This window comes from Galeopterus variegatus, unplaced genomic scaffold, assembly GCF_000696425.1.
Source record: "Galeopterus variegatus unplaced genomic scaffold, G_variegatus-3.0.2 Scaffold455, whole genome shotgun sequence".
In the NCBI taxonomy this organism is placed as follows: domain Eukaryota; kingdom Metazoa; phylum Chordata; class Mammalia; order Dermoptera; family Cynocephalidae; genus Galeopterus; species Galeopterus variegatus.
Genome location: NW_007726566.1, coordinates 624774 through 638266, shown reverse-complemented (window position 1 = coordinate 638266; position 13493 = coordinate 624774). Strand labels below are relative to the sequence as shown.

The 13493-nt window shown below is 37.8% G+C and overlaps 1 protein-coding gene and 1 long non-coding RNA gene across 2 annotated transcripts in view; one reads left to right on the top strand and one right to left on the bottom strand.

Annotated features, from left to right (window-relative positions):
• Positions 1-11950, top strand: part of TFCP2 (transcription factor CP2) — a gene marked incomplete at its 5' end in the record, with an annotated part of 24565 nt that extends 12615 nt beyond the window's left edge. Inside the window, 7 exons of the mRNA XM_008568987.1 lie at positions 821-869; positions 1266-1359; positions 2203-2293; positions 5724-5848; positions 6286-6428; positions 9335-9386; positions 9796-11950. Coding sequence (XP_008567209.1) covers positions 821-869; positions 1266-1359; positions 2203-2293; positions 5724-5848; positions 6286-6428; positions 9335-9386; positions 9796-9833 — 592 coding nt within the window. The remainder of the gene's footprint in view (positions 1-820; positions 870-1265; positions 1360-2202; positions 2294-5723; positions 5849-6285; positions 6429-9334; positions 9387-9795) is intronic.
• LOC103587509 lies at positions 3227-5711 on the bottom strand. Its single transcript, XR_550232.1, has 3 exons — positions 5462-5711; positions 4164-5353; positions 3227-3920 (listed from the first exon to the last, which is right to left on the bottom strand). It is a non-coding gene; the product is annotated as an uncharacterized LOC103587509 (long non-coding RNA).
• Positions 11951-13493: the final 1543 nt, after the last annotated feature.

Genomic DNA, 13493 nt, shown 5'->3' with positions numbered 1-13493 from the left:
AAGTCTGTGTCCAGTCCTATTTCCTGAAGTGTCTCTCCTATGTTTTCTTTAAGAAGTTTTTATCTTCTCTTTATCATATACATCATTTATATTAGGCTCAACTTTTTTTCCCATAAAAGAAGTAAGCATTAGGGAAGAGGGACAATCGGTACACAAAGTATAAAGAAAAACAAAGGGTGTGGAGATAGCCCTTGGATCACAAATTAGACAGCACTAATTTTTGAAGCTGCTTTAAAAATAATTGTCTTTCATTTTATTTTTTTAATTAGTTAGTTAGTTTTTGGCAGCTGGCTGATAAGGGGAACCAAAACCTTGACCTTGGTGTTACAAGGCCATGCTCTAACCAACTGAGCTGACTAGCCAGCCCTGTTTTTCATTATAAAGGCGTGTGATTATTGCATTGCATAAGTTTTCTTTCAATATTTTTTCCTGTGTATGTATATGTGCATATTTATATATTTAGTAATGCATTGATATTCTTTTATATGCTAATATTTTTCATTCAAGTACATTTCTTGTTAAATATTCTTTATACCATAATTTATCTCATCAGTCCCAACTTGTTGAACATTTGATATTTTTTTATTTCGTCAATAAGAAAAAATGTTGCAAATGACATAGTTTCACCCCATCCCCTATAAAGTCTCTAGGTTAAATTAGCAGATAATTGAAGTTTCGGGCCAAAGAATAAGAATGTTTTATGAGAGAGCACAGATTCTTTTAATGCTCTAGCTTAAGACTTATTGTGAAGATGAAGAATGAGATAATGAACCCTAGTACATGTCATGGACTCATTCTTTCATTTTAAATGTTTCTTTAGAAATGGTTCACCAAATCACCAGCCAGAGCCTCCCCCTCCAGTCACAGATGTAAGTTGAAAGTTGAATGTCAGTTATTTGCAATGTCTAAGAATATTTTGATGACCATACAATTCAGTAGAAATGCCCAACTTTGAGGGAGTATTATTTATTCATTCATTAAAAAAACATTTATTGAATTTTGACTGTGAACCAGATATTGCACGAGGGACTGGAGATATGAAACAAGTAATGGAGGACCCTTGCATTTGAGGAGCTTACAGTGGGGAAGATAAGGGTAGAACTCCATGGGCATCTTGACTGGTTAGAGAAAGAGTGTAAACAACTTCCAAACAAATGAAGCATGTTTGAGTGTGGGTGTGTGTGGCTGTCTTTGGTTATGTGTTACCCAATGAAGTAACAGATCAATCTATTTAGTTACTAAAAAAATTGCTTTCTCCCTTTCAGAACCTCTTGCCAACAACCACACCTCAGGAAGCTCAACAGTGGTTGCATCGAAACCGCTTTTCTACTTTCACATGGCTTTTCACAAACTTCTCAGGTTAAATTTGTTTTTCCTTTTGTTTTTCCCAGCAGGGGCCATTCCTTTCCATTCTGGAGCCTCCTGGTATCCATGTGAGATTTGTATGTGTCTGTGTGATCTTAGTACAGTTTTCTAGATTTTATAGAACTCTTCAGAGTTTTTCACCAGCTGCAACTATGCTGTGAAGTACTTATTCCATACAACACTTCTAAAAATGTACATACATTCCCTATAATATTTTATCAAGAGGCATTTGCAGGTAGTCTGAAATGTCTCCCTTGATATCATATATTGTATTTTACTTACATATCTCCTTTTATTTAGCACCTTCTGTGTACCAGGTGTGGTAGGAATACACAAATGGATAAGGCATACTTCCTGATCAAAGAGCTCATTCATCATCTAGAATAAAAAAAATCAAATCAAAATAAACCCCCCCAAACAGGTAAACAAATAGTTGTGATGCAGTAGATAAGTGTTCCACAGAGGTGTGAACGAAGAAGACATTCAGGGGAGGGTCTGGTGTTAGGGAACATGTGTGACGCAGAGGCGAATCTTAAGGGATGAGGAGGAATCTGTTGGTCAGATAGTGGAAAGATATTTCAGGCAGGAGGAACAACTTGCTCATTAGGCATCAGCAAAATGATGAACGCATAAGGTTAAGTGGAGAAGTTAATTGGGAGGGAGTTGAGACAGGAAAGGAGGCAGGGGCCAGGTCATGAAGGGCCTAATAGGTCATGCAAAAGATTATAGATTGTAACATACTGGTCATGAGGTATCCTCGTAATAGAGCCCATTTTAATAGTCTTTAACAAGGAGAAGCTTTGTCTTTATCACCCATTTTTTTAATATTTATTCCAGGAGCAGATTTATTGAAACTAACTAGAGATGATGTGATCCAAATCTGTGGCCCCGCAGATGGAATCAGACTTTTTAATGCATTAAAAGGCCGGTATGTAATTAGTTTTAAAATATCAATGAGGTTTGATTTCAGATGGATTTGGAATCAGGGATTCTTCATAATATTCCGCACAGCTAAATATGTCTTGTCAAATATTCCGCACAGCTAAATACGTCTTGTCAAAAAAATTTTTTTTATTGTCATTTTCATTGTGACTATTTCAGGAAACTTTTTTTTTTTTTTTAAATACAGTACCCTCTCCTGTCCTCATCTTTGGTTTGTGTTCTTTGATAGCTTTATTGTGTCTTTACTTTTCAAGAAGTAAAATTTTCCGAAGAGCTACAGGCTTCTCCATTCCCAGCTTCTCATGTTTGGTAACACCTCCTGAAGCCATAAGTGCTTAGAGACTGAGGACTGAAGGGTTTTAACTGTTATATTTCTGGAAATAATATGAGAAGGATGACACTTAACTCCAGTACTTTAAGCCTTATGGCACAGTTGACTCCTGTTGATCTTCTTTACTTGGGTTTTGTTATTTTGGGTTAGGTGATTAACCTGTTCAGAACATCTGCTCTAATCCTCAAAATGAAAAATATGAAAATTCATTCATTCAACTTTTTATTGTGTGTTTTGTGCAATTTTGAATGCTCTTATACAAAGTAAATGGCATAATATATCACTGTCCCATCTGCTAGCAAATAATGCTATGCAGAAGCCTTCCTATGGTACCCTTGATAAAATATTCTGAATTGTCAGAAATTACATATTTCTAATAAAAAATGCACACTGGCAGTGAGATAGTGAAGAGTAAAGGACAGTAATTACCTGTAGGACTAATTCCCAGCAAAGGCCTTAAATTGTATTCACATAAGCAGGTTCTGTAGTGACTTCTGTGGCTGTTACAGCTGGTGAGCACTCTGATCATACATCACAAAACTTTTACACTTGAAATCAAAGCACATTTCTTTTAGTTCTGTTATTTAGAATTCCTACCTTATTTTTCCATGGGACAAAATTAGTCTGCATGTCATAGTGCACTTAAAGTTCAGTATTACCTGTGAATTAAGATAAATACTATACCTGTGCCTAACTAACTTCTACAGGTAACATTATTTCTGTCAGAAAACACTTTCCCAGTTCCCCTGCAGGACGCCAGGAATGCGCATCACCCCAGAGATCTCTGTGTCCATGGGCAGCACCTCCAGAGGGGAGAAGAGCCTTTGTCAGGGAGGGCAGCAGAGGAGGAAGCTGAGGCTTGCAGCTGAAGCTGGTATTCCAAGAGCAGCCGTGATTCATGTGTGGAGAATGGACTTTTCATTCCCTCTCATTTTCTCTGCTCTTAATATGCATATAATGAGCTTCTGTGATGGCGGTGAGGGAGGCATGGGGGTGGTCCTGGACATAGATGCCTATCTGTCTGGAATCTGCTTCTTTATTAGTTTGGTATTGACTCTGCTCATCCTCTAGGATAGGCCCCTATCCTTCCTACATTGCCAGAAACAGGCAGTGATGTGTGGTGACAGCAGTTTATCCCCATGACTTTCCTTTACTCCTCATGCTGTCAGTTGGACCCAGTGGAGGGGAGAGTTTTGTGGCCTTTATGCTGCTGTTTTGAAACCTGGTGGAAGGGAAGGTGTGATGGCCTGTCACCTGCTTCGTTGGGGTTTAGTTCTCATAACTTTTTTTTTTTTTTTTGTCTTTTGTCTTTTTCCGTGTCTGGCAACGGATCGCAACCCTCAGTGTTGCCCCCGTACCGGACCGGGGACCGGCAACGGGATTGCAACCCTCGGTGTCGCTCCCGCGCCTCGCTCAGCCAGTGAGCGGGAACCGGTCTGTATGTGGGATCCGAACCCTTGGGCGGGAGCGCCGCTGCGCTTCCCAAGCGGCGCACTATCCAGTGCGCCACCGGGCCGGCCCCAACTTTTTTTTTTTTTAATGCCAAAAATGTACCAAATAAACAAAGATGAAAGATATCCTTTCTTCCGGTTAATCCAAGGAATTCTCCATGATATCCTTTTTTCATTTCCAGGTAGTCTTCTCATTCACTAAATATTCTTTGTCCTTATCATGAGCCAGGTACTGTTGTAGGCTCTGGGGATATATTAGTGAGCAAAATAGACAAGGTACCCATTGTTATGGAGTTTACTTCCTAATGGGGAGAGAGGTAAAGATCTAAATATTAAGTATTTTGGATAGTGATAAGTGCTTTGAAGGAAAACAAATGAACAAGCAAAAATAAGGTTGTCGGCTATTAAGTGCCCAGAATGTGGTCAGGAAAGAGTGCTCTGAGGAGGGGCTATCTAAGCAGAGTTATGAGAAGGATGAGGCTATGGAGTCATATGAGGGAAGAGCATGCTAGGCAGAAGGAACGAAAGGTGCAAAGGCCTTGAGTCAATTTTAACTGGAGAAAAGGTCATTCTTAAGTTTGGATAGGAATTACTTAAGTGTCTGCTTGCAAATGGTACTTGTAATATAGAGCACTTTGTAGTCCATTTTTTGGGACTTAGAATTTTAAATAGGTAGTAGTAATATTGATGGAACAAATGTACAGGTTAATGGCAACAGAACCAAATCAGTGACTAAATAATATAACAGGTTGTGAAGTATTTGTGTTTGTGATTCAGTATCACAAGGGATGTTGAACTAGTTGTCTGTAATCTTGGAAAATTTTAAAGAAAGGTGAAATTCAGGCACTGGTGACTTGGGAACAAAAGAATGGATCTTCCATTTTTAAGTGTATTCTCTAAAGAGTGTTTAGAAATAGGAAGGAATAAGATGGTCAGATCAAGAGGTAATTGTAGCTTTGTCTAAGAAGTAAGAAGAACAGAAAGAGGGCTTAGGCTACTTAGGAGAAGGTAACGAGGGAAGTAAGGTTATTCAGCTTACTATGTTGACATTTTTAAGTAAAAGGTATGTCTTGAACCTGACCTGTAAAACGGTGGCTCATATATTTTGAATATTTCTAAACTTTGCACCAAACATGACCGACTTGGATGACTACAGAAGCCTCATAGGTAATATAAATGAGTGACAGTCATGTCTGGGGTATAGTGAAGAATGTGTGCCCCATGTACGCAGAACAACTGATTGTTTTCATGTGAGAATGAGGGCCTCAGATTGCTAGATCTAAGTTTTTAAGAAAAACCAAAAGTTCAGAGGTTTATATGATGCTTCCTATTGAAACTAATTCAGCTTGAGAGAAAACAAAACCATGAGGGCCTCAGATTGCTAGATCTAAGTTTTTAAGAAAAACCAAAAGTTCAGAGGTTTATACGATGCTTCCTATTGAAACTAATTCAGCTTGAGAGAAAACAAAACTACCCCTGGGGTGCTAATAAAACAGCAAATGAATTGCATTTGGCCCATGACCTGCCAGTTTTCAGCCCCTGCTCTACACTATTAATGCAGAAACACAAGTTCTCCCTTAAATTGTGCTTACCATAAAAAATGTGAGACTAACAGCCCTTTCCCCCCATTTTAGGATGGTGCGTCCAAGGTTGACAATTTATGTTTGTCAGGAATCCTTGCAGTTGAGGGAGCAGCAGCAGCAGCAGCAGCAGCAGCAACTGAAACATGAGGACGGAGACTCAAATGGTACTTTCTTCGGTAGGTTGTTCTGGATAGACTAGGACAGATAGATATGAAGAAAGGTGAAGGGATGAGTTATGGGCATGTGTGATGGGAATTTATCAAATAGAGGGTCAGCATTTGCTAGAAGTAATGGTAATTGCTAACATTTATTGAGCTCCTAATACGTGCCAGGTGCTATTCTCAACACTTTTTACATACTTTAATTTTTACAATTAATATCTCTTCTTGACAGTAGATTTTGTTATCTCCAACATTTAGATGAGGAAAATAAGGCCTAGGAATGTCATATAACTTGCCCTAGGTCATATAGCTAGCAAGTGGCTGAGCCAGGATTTGAACTCAGGCATTTTGATTTCTGAGTCTTTCAGAAATCTGGGCATTCCCAGTGATTAGGTTGTGTACAAAAGCAGATAAACTTTGTACTGACTGCCATTGATCTCTCCCTTTTGCAGTGTACCATGCCATCTATCTAGAAGAACTGACAGCTGTTGAATTGACAGAAAAAATTGCTCAGCTTTTCAGCATTTCCCCTCGCCAGATCAGCCAGATTTACAAGCAGGGGCCAACAGGAATCCATGTACTCATCAGTGATGAGGTAGATTTTTCAGTACAGTTAAATTACCAGATGACAACTAATTTGTCAGAGCATGTAGCAGGAGCAGGAGCAGGTCTTCTGGGATAGAGGGCTCTTTTTGCTAGACCAGAGGTTTTCTAATTTGTTTGCTAGCTTATCTCCTAAAATAATTTTTAAAAACCACATATCCTCTTGCACATTTTTAGGTTGACTTAAAATTTTTTTGTTAGAAGTATAAATAATTGTAAAAGATGTCATTTCTGGGCATATAACAGGGTACTTCAAAAAGTTCACAGATAGATTTGTATTATCTTTAATTCTATTTTTCCACAAATTTTTTTTTTTTTTCCCTTTTTTGTCTTTTTTCGTGTCTGGCAACGGATCGCAACCCTCGGTGCTGCACCCGCACCTCACTCAGCCAGTGAGCGGGAACCGGTCTGTATGAGGGATCTGAACCCTCGGCGGGAGCGCCGCCACCGGGCCGGCCCCCCACAAATTTTTTGAAGTACACTCCTATATGACATTTAAAAATGAAATGGTTACATCACTATTTTAATTGCATTCCATGTAACCTAAATACAAGAGTGTTTTAATACCACCATCATCCATTTAAAAAAATATATATAGGGCCGGCCCGGTGGCGCACTGGAGAGTGCGCCGCTTGGGAAGCGCGGCGGCGCTCCCACCCGAGGGTTCGGATCCCACATACGGACCGGTTCCCGCTCGCTGGCTGAGCGGGGCGTGGGAAGCAACACCGAGGGTTGCGATCCCGTTGCCGGTCCCCGATCTGGTACGGGGGCAACACTGAGGGTTGCGATCCGTTGCCGGACACGGAAAAAGACAAAAGACAAAAAAAAAATAAATAAAAAAAATAAAAAAATATATATAACTATGCTTTTTTTAAGTTAGTATTTTTATATCATACTTCAGTTTCCTTGAACTCATATTTTCATTCACTTCTCCTATAGAATTTTATCTTATCGTAACATATTTTTACACTTGAACATCCTTTATTGATTATCCTATTATATTTACTTGAAACAAAAATGTGTTTCAACCAAAAAGTTTATTTCAATAAAAATTTAAAAACTATCTGAATAGAATTATCATCATAAGTACATAATTGATTAAAATAACATAAATGTTTATATGTTTAAATAAGTAATTGTTAAACATTAAGAAAAAAATTTATTAGAAGTGCATTTATTAATGAGGTGGATGGAGTTGTTCTGTTCCCTACCCCCACTGTTGTATACAATTAATTGATCTATAAATGAATACTGTTTATTGACTCCTAGAATGACATAGGGTTCTATTTTTTCCTCTAAATATGTGTTGTGAAACTTGATTCACATAAAAGATGGGAATGGATGGAGTTTTGTTATAGCAACATCACTGGATTTTTTTGAACTTCTGAGTTATATATCAAAAATTGCATAGTAATGCTATCAAAAATTATTTTAAGGGCTAGCCAGTTAGCTTGGTTAGAGAGTGGTACTGATAACACCAAGGTCCAGGGTTCAATTCCTGTACTGGCAAACCATCAGAAAAAAATTTTTTTAATAAATAAATAAATATTTTGAACCATCTATCATTTGACAATTTGTATTTAGGTTATTCTTCAATTCTGGTGAAAGGAAAAAATTAGAAACCATACAGGATTTTTCACCTAGTCATTAGAGTTCACCTTTTTTTTTTTTCTCTTTTGTCTTTTTTCCGCGTCCGGCAACGGATCGCAACCCTCAGTGTTGCCCCCGTACCGGACCGGGGACTGGCAACGGGATCGCAAGCCTCGGGGTTGCTCCCGCGCCTCACTCAGCCAGTGAGCGGGAGCCGGTCTGTATGTGGGATCCGAACCCTCGGGCGGGAGCGCCGCCACGCTTCCCAAGCGGCGCACTATCCAGTGCGCCACCGGGCCGGCCCCTAGAGTTCACCTTTGCAGTTCCACTTTGGCACTCCTAGGCATTTTTTTTTTCTTTTTTCTTTTTTTTAAAGATGATCAGTAAGGGGATCTTAACCCTTGACTTGGTGTTGTCAGGACCACGCTCTCCAAACCAGCCATCCCTATATAGGTATCTGAACCCATGGCCTTGGTGCCATCAGCACCACACTCTCCCAAGTGATCCACAGGTCAGCCCCAACACTCCTAAGCTTTTATTCCCCAGTGCAGGGCACCTTGGTAGGATTCGGGGAGAGTGAAACTCATGCGTTTATTTTGTAAAATGGGAAAAGGGGGTTTGAGAAGGGAAAGTAGGGAAGAAAACTAAAGAAGTTTTAGGAAGAAAAACATACGGAAATTAAAGATCTAGAACTCACTTCTCCCATATGGGCTTATCAGCGTCTGTATACCCCTTAGGAAGCCTCAGGGTTAACCCAGGGAATTATATATTCCACTTTTAAGACTGCTGTCCTAGACTGCTCAGTTTTGAAAATTTTAAAACCAGAGGAGAAAAATTTTAAAAATACAGGCTTGTGAAGTAGGCTTTTGAAAGTTGGGAGGAAAAGGGCTGGCCCTGTGGCGCACTTGGGAGAGTTCGGCGCTGGGAGCACAGCGACGCTCCCGCCGTGGGTTTGGATCCTATATAGGACTGGTTGTTGTGCTCACTGGCTGAGCCCGGTGCGGGCGACACCAAGCCAGGGGTTGCGATCCCCTTACCAGTCACGAAAAAGACAAAAAAAAAAAAAAGAAAGAAAGAAAGTTGGGAGGAAAAAATTCATATGATTCTATAGATATTCATGAAATACTCTGTTTGGAATTGTTAAGCTCCCATCTAAACCCCTTTGGACATGGGGTGGTCCTTAGGAACACAGAAATAGAGAGGGATTATTTTTCACTTAAATCTAATGTAATAAAAAGCCACATCATCAAAATAAATGGAACAAACCAAAATTTTTAATAATCAGCGAGTTTTCTTGTTTTTTTTTAGATGATACAGAACTTTCAGGAAGAAGCATGTTTTATTCTGGACACAATGAAAGGTAATAAAATAGTAGACAAATACCTTTCTCTAAGGAATTTAACAGCTTTTTCATACTTTACTTCTTTGAACAGAGATAGGAAAAGTATCAGCCACCATATTTGAGTTATAGATAGTGACATTATTAGAGATTATTCATTTGCGTGAGTTGGCTTCTTGCCATTATCAGAGTGCGCAAAGTGTACTGATGCCTCTCTAATATTCTCTTTTATCTTCCACTGACAAATGAGGAAATCGAGGCATGTTTTGTTTATAATGCATATATATCATATAAGTATTCTGTCCTGCTCTGGTTTTTTTTCCTTCTCACAAGAACCTCACCATATTTTTTTTCTTCTGCTGTGTTTTAGAGGTAACTAACAATTATTCTTTCTTTCTCTCTCTCTCTCTCTTTTTTTTTTTTTTAACAGCAGAAACCAGTGATAGCTATCATATCATACTGAAGTAGGAGTGGGGCATTCCATGCCCAGTGGCTGCTGCTTTCTTCACTTTTTGAAAACTTCCTCTTGAAGGGGGATGTGAATGGAGATTTGAAGGTCTGCAGGACCCTGACCCATCTGACTGTGGGGGGGAGTTCAGGCCATGGAAGCAGAATCCCAGCCCTCTGTGTTGGCCCAAACTCTTGCGGCACACATGGCTTACTGCCTAACATGCAGTTCTGCAGCTATTTCTTAGTTTAAATTTCTGGACCCTATTGTTGTTGAGTGTCAATAGAAACTCCACATTATTTAGGGTGTATGTAAGGCATAATGATGATGGGAACTGTGTGATATTTAATGGGAAGATGTTAAATTTTGTGATATGGAGCCATGTAATTTTTTTCTAATATAAAAATGAACATCTATATTCATAAGACTAGGTCCTCAATCTCTTTTGTATCAAACATACTAGCATTTCTGCTTTTTGCCACAATTGGTCCCTGAAAACTTCATCAATGAGGAGAAATAGAATTTTTCTTTTGGTTACCCTGCAATACTATAACTAATAGTAATTTTAGCTCAATGTTTATTGAGCCAGGTAGTGTGATAAATTCTTTAAATAGATTATCTTGTTTAATTCTCTTAATAACCGATATGAAGTAGGTCCTATAGTGATCCCTAACAGAAGATGAGGAAATGGAGACACATTGTGGCTAAATAGTTTTCTACCTAACAGGCAACTAGCAGGTAGAGATGCTGAAATCCAAACCCAGGTCATCTGGCTCTTACTATTCACCATCCAGTACACCAGTGCAACTGTTTATAACTTGTACTCACCATTGTTTCTTACTGTGGCTTTTCTGGTGAATAGAACATAGCACTGAGTGTGAACTGAGGAATTAATCACTGAAAGAGACAAACTACACCTAAATAATGAACAAATCAAGACCTACAAAAAATGAAAACATAATGAAACAAAATGAAACAGCTTTTTAAGTGTCATCAGTTATCGGAATCACAGAATTTGAGATGGCGAAAACTTAAGATTATCTATTACCCCCAAAATTCCCTGTTGTTGAATGACATTCCCAAACTATTTATTAATGAGTTAGGCCCGTCCCCACTTGCTGTTTCCCTTTCTCTTCATCTTCTCTTGGTATAGGAACTTCTTTTACTCATGTAATGCTCTTTTATATAAGCTTTATAGGAAATTTATTCTTGTCCCATTCACACTCATATGTTTTTGTTCTTCCTTAAGAATGATCGTGTGCGTGTGTGTAAGTGTGTAGCATCATGGGTCTTTTTCTCACATGAAAAGTTTTATCCAAAAATCCCTTTACAGGTTATGTTGAGGTGAACAAAGATAATGTTCCAAGATTCTGTATTGGGTGTGTGTGTGTGTGTGTGTGTGTGTGTGTGTACAGCATTTGATAAAGTTTAAAAGTTTTTTATACAGAGATTTTTGTTCATTAAAATTAACGTGCAACATGTTCTAATTTCTCTTGGTTTGAAACAAGTTGAAATCCTTGAAACTGGAAAATTAAGTCAATGACTTGTTTAAAACTGACCTGGGCAACTTGACATATTAGGCCAAAATGCTTTTTTTCATAAATGATTACCAGATGTCCTCATTTGAGGAGACATTTCTAATTGTATTATTTTCCTAGAACTGGTTCTCAACTTCAGTGAAGTCAGTTCTCTCCTCAGCAGACTGATTTTGGTTTTGATTTTTTTTTCCCCCTGTTCTGTCTGGATGTTAGGGCAGGAGGGCTGGACTAGGTGACTTTTAAGGTCCCTTCCAAATCTGTGAGTGTGTGACTCTTGCTTACTGCAAATGATGCATAAAATTCTATTAATACATACATTGACTATAAATTAGACTTACTAAATTTTACTTGCAGTCAGGGTTTTTATTTAGAGTAGTTTTGAAATTTATGGAAGTGAATTTATACAACTTTGTAATTATATATTTTTAAATTTACCAGAAAATGTCTTAGGCTTTCTTTAACTTCGAAAACAATTTGTTGTGTCAGTGCTATATAATTGGTAAGAATTGGTATGGTGTATTTATTCAATTGCTTTTAAAAATTGCATATGTTCACTATTGCATATGTTCACCTTTCAATTAAATGAAAATTTTAAACCAGCTTTTTCATTATGAAAGTAATACAAAAAATCATAAATTCAAACAATAAAGAAGGGTATAACTTTTTCTTCTTACCTCTTAGTCCCACTCTAGAGAGATAATCATTGCAAAAAATTCTCCCCCCGATCACATACATACCCCTATGTACCAAAACTCAGATAGTCTCATGTTATACATACTAATGATCTGCAATTTGATTTTTGTATTTAACATATCTTAAACATCTTTCTATATTAGAATTTATAGTTTTACATAATTCTTTTTAAAAAATGGCTATTCCCTGTGGATGCTCTTTAGGTTAAATACATTTGAACATGTGTCTTCATGAGTTTTTTGTAAATATCTTAGAGATATATTCCTAGAAGTAGAATTTGCTGGATTTTATTTTTTTAATAATGACAGTTGATATTTAAATTAGATGGTTTAATATTTCCACTAGGGTGAGTGTATATAAGAAGCAGAATGTTTAGGTTTTAGGCCATTCTGAGAAGTGGACTAGCATCCTATTTGATTTAACCATTGTCTGTACTATTCCCTTGAAGTATATAATAGGTTCCGGATTTCCTCTTCATTGTTCCTTATGAATATAGATAGGCCTAAGCTAAAATCTATAATGTTACCTTGGAAATTGCAAGTAAGTCTGGCATTTGCATTCTCAAATTCAGAAATTGAAAAATTGTATATGATTTAAAATTTTCAATTGGATTAATACCAATTATAAGAGAACTTGCTATTTAAAGTAATACTATCATATTATTTATTGTCTTATAGTACTATTTTGTACTATATGTAATCTTTTGGGATATGAGTTATATAACTGGTTTATCTATTATGTGAATCTATGTTTTCGTCATTAGATTTGCTTAAAATGAGGTACACATTCCTCATTTTAATCACTGCAGATTACTGTTTTCTTCCTGAGTTCTAATGTCTGATCTTTCATTTAAGGATTTGTTAATATCTTTCCCTAGACAGCTTTATAACCTTGCTTCAGACTTTCATTCACCTCCTTAAGCATAGTAAGCTTGCCCTCTCCAAATTCACCCCTGTGTTCTACCCCTCAAACCTTGGTATTTTGCTTTTGAAACAGGATGTGTGCTGGAACTCTGGATCTGTAGGCATGTGAGACACGTTTTTTAGCCTGCCCAACATGACCTTGAGGCTGGTTTTTTATTACTCAACCCACTGATTCTACAGAGTGGCTCAAAGCCTTCTCTTCCTTTTTATCTATTGTATGTCCAGGAAGAAAAGAATCATGACCAGAAGCTTCTAAACAACTGAATAGGAAACTTCTGACTAAAACTAGGTAACTGAGTTGGTTGGTTAGCTCAGCTGGTTAGTAGAGCATGGTGCTGACAACACCAAGTCAAGGGTTAAGATCCCCTTACCCGTCATCTTTAAAAAAAAAAAAAAAAAAGCCAGTAGATCTGGCCTCACAGTTTCTTGGTTGCGGTGAAAAAATGCACTAGGATTTGGAACCAGCCTAACCTGAATTTAAATCTTGCCATACATCCATCTATCTAAAAATATCTACTGTGCTCCT